The sequence below is a fragment of the Panonychus citri genome, unplaced genomic scaffold (assembly GCF_014898815.1).
Source record: "Panonychus citri isolate SS breed McGregor unplaced genomic scaffold, ASM1489881v1 Contig00090, whole genome shotgun sequence".
NCBI lineage: Eukaryota > Metazoa > Arthropoda > Arachnida > Trombidiformes > Tetranychidae > Panonychus > Panonychus citri.
In genome coordinates this window covers 256,425-269,320 of record NW_026515495.1, presented here as the reverse complement: position 1 = coordinate 269,320, position 12,896 = coordinate 256,425, and the positions used below count along the sequence as shown (strand labels likewise).

At 31.2% G+C, this 12,896-nt stretch overlaps 3 protein-coding genes across 3 annotated transcripts; all 3 read right to left on the bottom strand.

Annotated features, from left to right (window-relative positions):
* Window positions 1-2,536: 2,536 nt before the first annotated feature.
* LOC128387451 (maternal B9.15 protein-like) lies at window positions 2,537-4,150 on the bottom strand. The gene has a single exon (XM_053346653.1). It carries the CDS (start codon window positions 3,689-3,691, stop codon window positions 2,735-2,737), a length of 957 nt encoding a protein of 318 aa, XP_053202628.1. The 5' UTR covers window positions 3,692-4,150; the 3' UTR covers window positions 2,537-2,734.
* Window positions 4,151-5,428: 1,278 nt separating this feature from the next.
* On the bottom strand, window positions 5,429-7,222 carry LOC128387437 (cytochrome P450 2J2-like). The gene has a single exon (XM_053346638.1). It carries the CDS (start codon window positions 7,100-7,102, stop codon window positions 5,606-5,608), a length of 1,497 nt encoding a protein of 498 aa, XP_053202613.1. The 5' UTR covers window positions 7,103-7,222; the 3' UTR covers window positions 5,429-5,605.
* A 510-nt stretch (window positions 7,223-7,732) lies between these two features.
* On the bottom strand, window positions 7,733-9,390 carry LOC128387448 (uncharacterized). Its single transcript, XM_053346651.1, has 4 exons — window positions 8,984-9,390; window positions 8,756-8,908; window positions 8,141-8,685; window positions 7,733-8,061 (listed from the first exon to the last, which is right to left on the bottom strand). Exons 1-4 carry the CDS (start codon window positions 9,077-9,079, stop codon window positions 7,809-7,811), a joined length of 1,047 nt encoding a protein of 348 aa, XP_053202626.1. The 5' UTR covers window positions 9,080-9,390; the 3' UTR covers window positions 7,733-7,808.
* Window positions 9,391-12,896: the final 3,506 nt, after the last annotated feature.

The window sequence follows — 12,896 nt, the reverse complement described above, 5'->3', positions numbered from 1 at the left end:
GTTGATTCTCATCACAAAGTGACTTCTTCAATTAAGTTGCAAATCAAAAATATCTTTTCGTCTATCATATTAGTAATTAAGGTCTCCCAATTAGATTATCAATTATTAGCTCATCTGAGTTGTGATAGAAATTAAGTTTTGCATCATGTTAAAGGGAAACATTTACTCTCAATGTATATCTGGTTCCACCATGGAAATATTTCAATGGTGAAATTAATCATGAATCTGTTATTTAATTTTCCATTGATTGAAATTCAATTACGATTGTGATCTCGTATTGATCTTTAAATTCATTTCTAAATCGATTGGAAAATTCGGCCTCTGGATGCAGTTGGATTTCTCGTATTCAAGAATTGGAATTGTCATCATTTGTCTTCATAGTCTCTCGGTGATAATTGATTTCAACGATTGGAATTATTCGGATGATCAATCAAAATTAAAAATCTTCTCAACAATCAACCAAAATTGGACGAAAACAGCTCCATCTATCAGTTGATATTCGAGTGAATTTGAGAAAGTTTTTTTCTAGCGATTTTCATTGTTGATCCTTCTCGACGCTGTTCATTTAATTGTTAATAAGGTTACCCAAATATTGAATTAATTGATTGGTAAACAGTTTGATCAAAAGAAAACATAGAGAAAACCTATTGAATATAACGGAGATGATGAACCAAATTGTACAATCAAACAGAAAGATATCAGTGATTTATTAATTCAACATTATGAACATTTAATCAAAGATATTGTTCAGTTTGATAATTACAAAAATCAACTTTACAAGGATAAATTGTATCCACTTTTATGGTAATTTTGATATTCAACTTATGCCTTTTGTTAATATCAATTTTGATTCCTTTCCAGTGGTCAAATCAACTGGTCAACCATTAGAATCAATTTAATATCGTTTTAAATTGAAGCTTCGAATGTCATTCAGAAGCGAATCAGAAAAGTTCAGTTCTACCAAATCAAACGACCTCTGTAACGAATCATGGCTATTCCAGCACATTGTTGCAAGAAATTCATCCAATTGATTGGAGTATAATTGCCATGAAGAGATCTCATGAATTTCTTAATTATCTACTGGACAATTAGCATCCAACCGAAGATGAAAAACTATCCATTGTAGACAAATTAAACTCTTCTCCAAGTGAACAATTGGTTAATCATGAAAACGAATCTTACACAACCGATGCTCGAATCTGCAAATAACAATAGAACAATTTAAATTAATCCAGATCTAAATAGTTCAATTAATACTCGAAATTAAATGAAGAAAACAAAATAATGAGAAAATTAAAAAAAAAACAAACAACTTCCAATGGAACCAAAAGTTGACAAAAAAAATCGGTCTCTTCCTATTTCCAATATAATTGTCAAAGTCTCAAAATCCATTGGAGAATCAATAACAACATCAACACGATAATTAATTTGAAGCACCAATTAACCGAAATTAAATTAACTCTAATTTACCAGCGATCATAAATTCTATTATTAGCTAAATCTCAAAGATGATAATCATTTAGGACGTTAAACGGTTGATTGTTAACAAGAAAGAAAACAATTAACTTGAATGGTTTCGTGGTGGAAATTGGAAAACACAATTAACTTTCATCTTGTTCTTAGTTTTCATCTTCTTAATTATTCACTTAATCGTTAATCACTATTGGTATGGATACATCATGTTCGTAATGGTTTCTCCATCATTTAGATTATTCAAATTACTCTTTTCCATTATTCTCAAATAACGATCGTTGTTAAATTTAGAGTCACGATGTTTGAGGTCACAAAATTGAAACTATTCGATCACTAGAACATTGTCCGAATGTTGACCAATTCGAAGGAAAAATCGAAAGAGAAAAAGAAAATGTCAAAAATCGTTCACCAGCCAAGGAACATGTTAGATAATCTTTCCAAACGGATTATCCCAAATGGATTAACAATCAAGTCAGTTCTCGATTCTAAACCGAAAGTGTCATTTTCTCAATATTCACCCCGAGGTGATTACACTTTTGCTCATTTACCTCAAATATTTAAAACGGTGTTTCTGTCAAAACAAAAAAGAGAAAAAAAAACAAAAAAAACGACTAATAATTTACAGTAAACCAGTTAATCTTTTAATCCTTTTCATCTACTACTAAGCTGGTAATCCTTTGAAAAGAAGATGAAGAAAATCCTTTTAGCAAAATGTTTGTTTCTCAAAAAATGTAACAATTTAAATGTTGACAGTTCCATCTATCGAAATGTAAACAAATGTTTAGAAAACAAAAAACTCTAAATGATAGTAAAGGTGAATAAAAGATGGCGATAGTTGGGTAAATGAATGAAAATCTGGTTTGAATCAATAATCTATCCTTCAATCAATTACCTCCCCTAATGAAATGGTTGATAAAACTGAACAATAATGATTAAAAAATCATTAAGATCAACACAACGACAAGAGTAAGAGAGAGAGAGAGAGAGAGGAGGAAAACAAAATAAATCCTTTAGTTGATGAACTGTTGTGTGTGATGATGAGTGTTAAAAGCGTAAATAAAAATTATTGGAAATTAAAATTAACAATTTAATTTGTAATGTGTGTGTGTGTGTAAATGTGTATGTGTATGTGTATTTGTGTTGTTGTTGTTGTTGTTGTTGGTTAATTTGTATGGTGTAATTGTTTTGTTTGTAATGTGTATATGTATATGTATATGCGTGTATGAAGACGTATCATCCAAATGAAGTTTTTTGTTTTGTTTTAAGCTTTAACAATCATCTTATTTTTCCAATAATAACGATCATTGAGGGTTTGAAAAGTGTCCGTAGGAAAAGTCACGTTATTAAAAGTATTTCGAACGCTGCGAGAAAATTTACCACAGAGTAGATTAGAGTTAGTGTTATTGGCGTTATTAGCTTGGTTGGCGAAGTCAGCAGGACTAACTTGGTATGGCAATCCACCAAGACTGTGGTTAAGTGGTGAAATGGTTGATTGATGATAATCAGTATCCAATAAACTTTGTGGATGATGCATTGAACGGTGAGGAGCCGATTGATGAGGAGGACTGTTAGTAAAATGATGAGGACTACAGTTTAATTGATTGGTATAAAATTCAGTTGTATTTGAATTTGACACCAATCTATTTGAATATCCAGAACTGGTTGATACAGGTACTACTCCAGGTGATGAATTGGTGAGATTTTTTCCAAAATTTTTATTATCATGGCGATTCATGGTCACTTGTTTCTTCTGTGGAGGTGTATTATTAAATTCATAGGAATTTTGCTTTGACTTCTTGAGATACTCCTTTTCGATGGCATCAATGGTTATTTTATCACTAATATTCTCACTTTTACCATCCTTGAAACACGCAATAACACAATAAGATCCTTCATGTTCACCAAATCGACAAGTTACTTCTTTAGGGTCAACCCAAAGAGTTAATTCGACTGGTAAACTGAGATCATCATAGTTGATACCAGACATTTTACTGGCTATTTCCAAGATAGTATCTCGTCGGTCACTTTCATTAACTCTTATACACCTATAAGCTTGGCCACGATTAGGTTTCTCTGGAAACCAGTGATTCTCATATTTTTTAGCCAATAGTTCAACAAGATTATCTTGAAATTTGATTAAATTCTCTTCAACCAGAGCATTACTTTTACCAATTAGTCGAACAAGAAAAATCACAGCAGCTTCAATCTCTTCTCTCATTCTTGACACAGTTTAAAGGATTAATATCAGATAAAATATAATCACCTTCAGTCGTCGAAAATGGAAGAGTGTACATCCAAATGGATATATAGGTTGGTCAGAGAAAGAAAACAGAGAAAAAAGAGAAAAAAAGATAGAGTGAGAGAGAGAAAAAAAGACTAAGAAGAGAGAGAGAGAGAGAGAGAAAGATACAAATAGAAAGATAGAGAGAGAGAGGAAAAAAAAATGATCCACACACACACACACACAAAGGAGCTTGTAAGCTTGTAAGAAGAAGCGTAGAAATAGGAATAGATAAAAAAGAAATTTGATTAATTTGAGTTACACAGCGAAGATAATTTTATGAAGGAAGTACTGATTAAAAACGTTCAATTCAAATACAATTATTTAACTGAGAACAAAGAGAAACAATCAGAAAATGAGAACAGACTTACAGCAGATGAAAGGAAATGAGTGAATAACAAGATGGCCTCAGTGTCACGTAATCTCAGCTCTTTGTTTCTCTCGCGCCCCCTGGCGAATTTCGAATTACCCAATAAAAAGAGCGCCAAATGTGAGTTTTTTCAAATTCTTTTTTTTTCAATCATTTGGTTAATCGTTTTGTTTGTTAACAAACAAATTTGTTTGTTTTTCTATCATTGGAAAGATTGAAATGGCTCATGTTTTTCGTTGGTTGGAATAGATTTGTTTCTTTTTGGTTCCATTGAAATTACATTGAGTTGGAATTTTGCTTTTGATCGGTTTTATTGTTCAGTTTGTGATCATCTCAATGAGTTTCAGTTGGAAATTGAGATTAGATATTATTATTATTATTGTTATTGTTAGATAAGAATTGGTTTGTGGCTTTTAACACCGTTGATTTAATTGCACTTAAAGTTGATTATGTAATCAATTCAATCGTTATCTTGGATTTGCTTTGGGTTTTGTTTGGGATTCTTTTTCATGGTTGAAGGTGAAATTTGAGAGAAAACTGTAAACAAGATGATCATAGTAATCATCTAAGTCGAACCAGCGTAACCAGGATCATCATCTTCATCTTCATCTTCATCTTCATCATCATCATCAACTTATTTACGAGAAAAATGATGATGAAGATGATGAGGAGCAAAAAACTTGATCTCCATCTTAATTCTGACTTACTCATCTCTGGAAAATTCTTAGTTACCTGTTTACCTTTTCTTCCCATTGCATCATCATTATCTTCATATTCTTCTTCATTTTCATCTTTCTTTCTCTCTTGTATTCATCTATTCACCCAATTCCAAGTTATTACCAGAATTGAAAGACAATCAGTTGATTGCAAGGACTTTCACTTTATCTTTAACAAACACGTTGATTTATTTAATTGTGAGAAAATAATCTCACTTTTCTCAATTCAATTATCAACACAATTTCAACAGCAACTTTTCAACTGTTCAATGATTATTTATGAATCAACCAATCAGCTAATTATAGATATTATTTGATCACAGTTAATTGTAATCATTAACTGTTTCCATTGTAATCATGATCAAGACATTTTAATCTCGCCTTCGATTACAAATTTTGTTGATAATTTTTACCTTGTCTTTTGTATTTCACCCTCTGTAAATAATTATAATGGTAACAATTATAACTCAACAATTAATTAATTCAAGGTTGATTCTGTTGTTTCCACTTTCTATTGGATTTAATCATATTCATCGCCACAATTTACTAATCATGAGTATGTTCACAATTTAGGATATTAATAATGAATACATTTAATGATAACCTTCTTGACGTAATGTTAATTGTTCAGATTGATTCTGTTTAATTTGTAACACAATTAACACATCACAAGGTTTCACTTTTATTGTGATAATAACAATCAGATAATAATGAAAAATTTTCGTGTGTCAATTAAGAGTAACAATTAATATACGAAAAAGAAAATCATCTTTTCTCAAAAATTAGAACTGGAATATCTTTGGGTCTTCGTGAAAGTCCAAAATCGGCCTCTAACGAAACTCGAGTTCCTGGTTCGGTTCTGATCTTAAACCTTTGAACTATCGACACAATGTACAAAAAGATTTCGACATTAGCTAAACTTTCACCTGGACAAATCCGTTTTCCGCCGCTAAAAGGTACAAGGTACTGGGGCTTAACGGCTTTGCTACCATCTTCACTTAAGAATCGAGATGGATTAAACTCTTCCGGATTATCCCAAAGATTAGGATTCATATGTACTGACCAGAAGTTAAAGATTACAATTGTATCTTTGGGAATTGAATGATTACCAATCTTAGTATCGCAAGTAGCTCGTCTAAGTAGATTAGAGGCCAAAACGGAGCCCAAACGATGAACCTCGTAAATGAAGGCCATGGTTATTGGCATTCGATTACGATGAGAATAATCTGGTTTTCGATCAAAACCAATAACCTCGTTAATTTCTTCGAAAATTTTATCTTGATACTTTGGATAAACGATCAGGTACATTAGTGCCCATGAGAGGGTTGTAGTTACAGTTTCAGTTCCAGCGCCGAAAAAGCCGCTTACATTTCGTCTTAAAGTATCGATGTTGAACAATAGTCCATCATCTTGAGACTTTCGCTTGGATTGTTCATTCAAATATCCATCGATATAGTCGACGACTCTACCTGGTTCATATCTTTCTTGATGTTTGTCAATTTCTTTCTGAACCGCTTCATCAAATGATCTGAAAACTTTCGCTACAAGGTCAAAATTGGCTCGTTTAAAGATGACCAAAAGTCGAACGATCCAAGGTAAAAATACTGCGACCCCTGCAAACTGAACATTCGGCGATAATTTAATAATAGAATCGTCTAAAAGAATCTTATCTGGATCATTTCGATCATAATAATGTCCAAAAAGTAAGAAGGAAACATTGTTCGAAATACTTGGTAAAAGTTTTTGGACAAAATCTCGAACTGGTTCCTTCTCAATAATATCACAGAAATTATCGATCTCACTATTAATATGTGTTTCTAATTCACTTTTACCAAAACCAACATCTCGAAGTACATGTAATGATAAACGTCGATGATGTCGCCAAGGTTCATCGGACATTTCGACGAACGAAGGATGATCAATTATCCCTGGTATAATTAGACCCTTAGGTCGACCAAGTAACGAGTCATTCGCAAGCGCTTCCTTAAGATGCTCCCAATCGCAGACAAGTACGACATCTAAATGGCCTAATTTCACACTGAACACTTTTCCATATCGTCGAGAAAGTTTATCAAATTGAAGATAATTGTGTTTCCAAATGAACGGAAAATAACCAACGACAGGTAATCCCCATGGTCCTGGTGGTAATGATCGGATACGTTTAATTGTTGACCAAAGATATTTAACTAACCATAAACTAATTACTCCAACAATTAGATTGCACAATGGCTCAGAAATATGAATCAAATTAAAAAGTAACATGATGATCACTGATTAATAATAATAATGAATTTAAGATAAACTATTTTTACTCAGTTCTCATGATTAAGATTCTTGTTTTGTTTATTTAATTGTCGATACGTATTAATATTAACATTTTATTATTTCATTGGGGTTTCCAAGGTAAATTATCAAATTAATTAAAGATAATTATAATACTTCAAGTTATCATAATATAATTAGTGAAAGATTTTATTTATTTATTTTTTTGATTGTCATTATGATGGTTATCATCATAATTACGTGATTGTGATTTATTGATTTTGCATTTTCACCCAATCAATTAATGATAATGTTTACAATTGATGCAATTAACAAATTATATATCAAGTTGATTAACTGATTCACTTACAGCTGGTTAATCTTAGGCTTTAATTATGGTTAATCGTTAATCTTTGTGATAATCTTTGTGTACATGAAAACAATTGGATAAAAATTGAACCAGAAACTTTTTTTTTTATTCACTTCAACCAGAAAATCAATAACAATCAAATTAATTGTTCAGGTTTAAACTGGATCAATTGATTAGCCAACAGTTATTGTTGTTGTTTCCCCTTAACAACAATAATCAGTTAAAATACAATAATAATAATACATTAGATACAATATTGATAACGAAAGGGAAAACTTTTTTTTTTATTCTTGTAACAATTAATTAATTCATCAAGTGTAGTCACTCATTTTAAAATTAGATTAACTTGATTATCGGATAGAATCCAACAAATTCAATACCACACTGACCTGTTTGAATCCTTGCATACCCTGACTCGCCCCAAGAGTTACTCCAGCTATTTCTTAAAAGCCAATAATCAACCTCAGTCGATTCACCATCTCGAGTTGTATTCACGGGAATAACGGCCTTACCAAAGCCGACAAGGTTCACAGCGTGATTAAGGGATTTGGGTGTATTCTTACACCCACTTGATTTAAAGACTCCATTCCTTCATTCAATTAGATTATTAGATTAGCATTTTCTACTTATTTATATATATATAATGGAATCAACTATTAAGTACTCACTTGTAGTGTTGAAATTTGTTGTCCACTTCCATGGCCACGGCGACGTTTGTTTTAGCCACTGCGCTTTTCATATTAGCCAAGCCGTCGACTGTGGCATAATTTTCAACTCCTAATACTGCTTTGGATTGGGTGTATTTGCAAGAGATTGAATCTCGACCAGCATATGGATAATCAGCCGCACTCATGATACCTCCCAGTCGAGTGACAGTCCGATAAGCATCGGACATCCAACCTCCGTTACAGCCTAAATTACCTTCAGCCCACGAACAGTCCATAAGATTTTGTTCACTTAAAGTGGTTTTATTTCCCGTTTTCTTCATATAAGCTGATTCGAGGGATGAAACTGTCGAAAATGACCAACATGAACCACAAGCACCCTGATTCTTGACCGAACTAACGATTCCTGATTCTCTCCAATCAAGAAAATCGGGCAAAGATTCACTGGGATCGGCAAGATGATTTATTGGTCCACCTAAGAACCAACTACTAAATCCTTTGGATCGAAATCGTCCTCCAAGATATTTAGACGAAAATTCATCGAAAGTCTGAAAACTCGAAAAGTTAAAAAGTTTTCGTTCAAAAATTTCAACCGAAAAACAAAAGCCTCATACTCACCAAATCACTGAACTTATTAACTCCCATGGTAAATGATTCCAATCCTTTTTCAGCTCGATCATTATGAGCGTTAATTGTTCCCAAATTAGAAGCGAAAATGTTCATTCGAAATCGCTCCTCTCGATCTGAATAATAAGTTTTCTGAAATTCGTTCTAAAAAAATCAACAATATTTATATAACGAAAAAGTTAATTACTATAATTAGATCTTTACATTTAAATTACTTACCTTGAAAAAAGACCAAAGTTTATTTATATCAAATGATTTCTCATCAGCCCCATGAAGCTCAGCAGGAATTGCGAGTAATAATATTAAAAAGATCATGATCACAATTAAGATTATCAAGATGATTACCCAAAGTAAATTAAAGTTAATTAACTATTTTGATTATCTGTAAAGTGATCAAAAGTTAACACTGAACCTAAATGATTATCATGATGACACTGCGACAGCAATTTATAAATTTACTAGTGAGGTTCAATTGACAAAACTATGGTAATTTTTTCGTAATTTGGTTAATCATCTAATCATTAGGTTGGATAACCTTAATTGTTGATAATGACAGATGGTTAATTTGGTTTAATTATTCATAAATGATAAATTGATTACTACAATTAGAGTAATAATAATAATAATAATCAAAATGCAATAATAATAAAACTTTCAACTAATCCAAAGTTAGGTCGTCATAATTGAAACAATTAGTTTTTCGTCATCAATTTGATTGTTACAATTAATTAACGTCTTAAATGAAATGAAACAACTTTTATCAAGAAGAAGATTATTATTTAATCAATTACGTTACAATTGTAGGTTAGCATCTGCAGCTCAATGTACCTCGTAATTGTTACAATTACAATTAGATTGCTGTTTGGAACCATTGATTTAATTGCACTTTCAGTTGATTATGTAATCAATTTAATCATTTTGTTGGAATTAGTTTCAAAATTATCTTGTTTGTGCTTCTTTTTCATGGTTGAAGGTGAAATTTGAGAGAAAACTGTAAACAAGATGATGATAGTAATCATCTAAGTCGAACCAGCGTAACCAGGATCATCATCTTCATCTTCATCTTCATCTTCATCTTCATCTTCATCTTCATCATCATCATCAACTTATTTACGAGAAAAATGATGATGAAGATGATGAGGAGCAAAAAACTTGATCTCCATCTTAATTCTGACTTACTCATCTCTGGAAAATTCTTAGTTACCTGTTTATCTTTTATTTCTCAGCATCTTCTTCATTTTCGTCATCATCATCACCATCATCTTCCTCTCACTCTCTCCCTCTCTCTCTCACATTCATCTATTCACCCAGTTCCGATTGATTTACAGAATTGAAAGACAATCAATTGATTGCGAGTGCTTTCACTTTATCACCAACTTTCAATGTTTTCTTCATCATATCTGCGATATCTTCATGACGATGATGATGATGATGATTGTTGCCATTGCTGCCAAGGTCACCTTGATGATGGAAAACAAGTTTAGCTAGATTACCTTTCATTGTTGTTGTTGTTGTTATTACTCAATCTTCATCCTGATGTTATTTTCATTCATCATAACCATGTGATGATTATGATAATCTTGTTATTTTGTTCAGTTAATCAATTTCCATCTCTATCATTAATTGTGATCACATTTAATTAACTTAATCTTTTAAGCTTTCATTTTAATGTTTACAATTGTTTCTTCTTTGTCAGATTGATTCCAATTCTGGTGTAATAATTATCAACAAGTTAATATGATCATTTCATGGCAATCTCATGATTCTCAATTGTTTTTTAATTATCTTGGCACTAAAAAAAAAGTTAATGATAGTAATTAATTAATTATGATGACCAGACTTTGATTGATAATACCTAATACTTAATAATCAAAAGATTGTTATTGATAAAATGTAATCAATTAAATGATGAGACTTGATCAATAAGTTGAAGAAAGGGAAAAACTTATTCATAGTAATAATAATGATTACAATTAAATTAGTTGGAATAAGTTGATTGTTAGATTTAATTTTAAATCTAAATTTAAGTGTTTCTGATTAAAGGCAAATCAAATTAAGAAAATGTTTCCAACCAATTTAGTTCAAATTGTTGAACAATCAAAAAGTGTTTATAACGGTAAATTTTCAATTCTAATTGTATTTAAAGATACAGATGAATGAAAGTAAAGTTGTTGTTGTTGTAACAATCAAGCAGCAATTTAACTAATTACAGATTTGAAAAGAAAGTTGAATTTAATTGTTGATTAACTTTTCTTTTTGCACAAGATTAGTAACAATCAAATTGAATAATCTAAAGATCATGTTACCTTAGTATTCACATTTTATCAAGAGTAATTATCATTCAGTAATTAGATTATTGAAACTTGATTGTCATTCCTTGAGTAACAATTAGTTAACAATCATACACTAATCATTTACATCACATGAGTAATTACAATGAAAGGGAAACAATTAACGGTTTGGTTTAGTAAATAAATCATCCAGAGAGAGAGAGAGAGAGAGAGATGAAAAAAAGTAAATTCAAATTAATTGTCGTTGAACAAGAAAAACTTAAAACAATTAAAATGGTAATAAATGACTGTTAAGATGACCATTAGTGGACAATTGAAAGTAAATGTAATCATGAGGATAAGATTAGCATTAAGGTTAATCCATAAGACGAAAAGATAATCATAATTATTAGTACAATTATCTTATCGTAAGTGTTAGTGTTTTTGTATTCTCATGATATCAAGTCAACATTAGAGCTAAAGTTTAAATCAGATTCGTGACCTTAGTTTAAAGGGCGTTGAGAGGTCAGTTGGTCAGTAAATTACTTGTGCCCGGGCTTCAAGGTTTTTTTTCCAGATCTTAAAAGTTTAGGTCATCAGTGATTGGAAGCATAATAATAAACCTCCAAGGGAAAGGTCAACTTTTCTCAGTAACCTTGCCCATAGAGCTTGACCCCTCGAGGGTTTAGGTTAAAGTATCAAGGGGATGAAAAGGTCAGAGAGAGAACAAAGAAAGTTGAACTTTCTTTGTGTTGAGAAAAAGAATTGAGAAGAAGAGAGAAAACTAAAAAACGATAATCAAAGTTAATTGTAACAATTAAAGATTCTAAATTCAGGTTAATCCATTGTCCATGATTAACGATCATTTAGTTGAATATAATATAAAAAAAACATTTTGTCTCTCTAATTATCATTAGTATTTGAATGTTGATTAAAAAAGTAACAGTTTTTTGAACTTAACCAGAAAACCAGTTTTACGTCACAATTAAAACACAATCAGTCAAACAATCAACTTAATCACAAGTTAATTGATAAACACACACATAAACAATTGACTTACGATCATTCATCCATAGGGTAACATTTACAATCTTTTAATTAATCAACTAGTCTCATCTAATTTTCTCCTCTTCATCTTGTATTCTCATTTTCATCACATTATTTTATTGATCAAATAGGGAAGAGAAGAAGATAAAATTATCATTATCATGATGATGATAACAAATAACAATGGAAGAAGATGATGATGAATGGATAATCTTTCAGAGAGATTAATTTTTCCCTCATCATCATCAGAATTTTCATCTTCTTCAAGAAGTAACTTTCTTTTTTTCTGGTTAATTCGGGTTAACTTTTCTTTCGAGTTACAAACTCATTGAGATTGATTAACAAACTCTTTTCATCCTGAACTTTAACCAATATCAAAGATTATGAATGAAATTACATCACAATTGAAATAGAGATTCAATGTTTTAATGGTAAAGGGGAGGAAGATTAATACATGAAATCGAAACAGGGAGAGCTCAAACTCTCTCACTCATGATAATGAACAGAAATCAAAGTTTTCATCAGGTAAATACCACGTAGAGGATGAAAGAAATGAAGATTACAAATGAGCTTCTAAATTACTTGAAATTTACACACAATGGAAACGATTTTATTTCATGAATAGCAAAATGATTGTCAACAGAATAATTATCATAGTTGTTCATCCATAATAGGGAATGACAAACAAACATTTCAGTGAGTTCTTGTTGTCACCACGAACAGCAAACATAAACATAGCAGAAAGAGACAATTTTGATGAGAAAAATGGTTGGAAGAAGACAAGATGATCCTTGATGGAAAGATGATCATTTCAA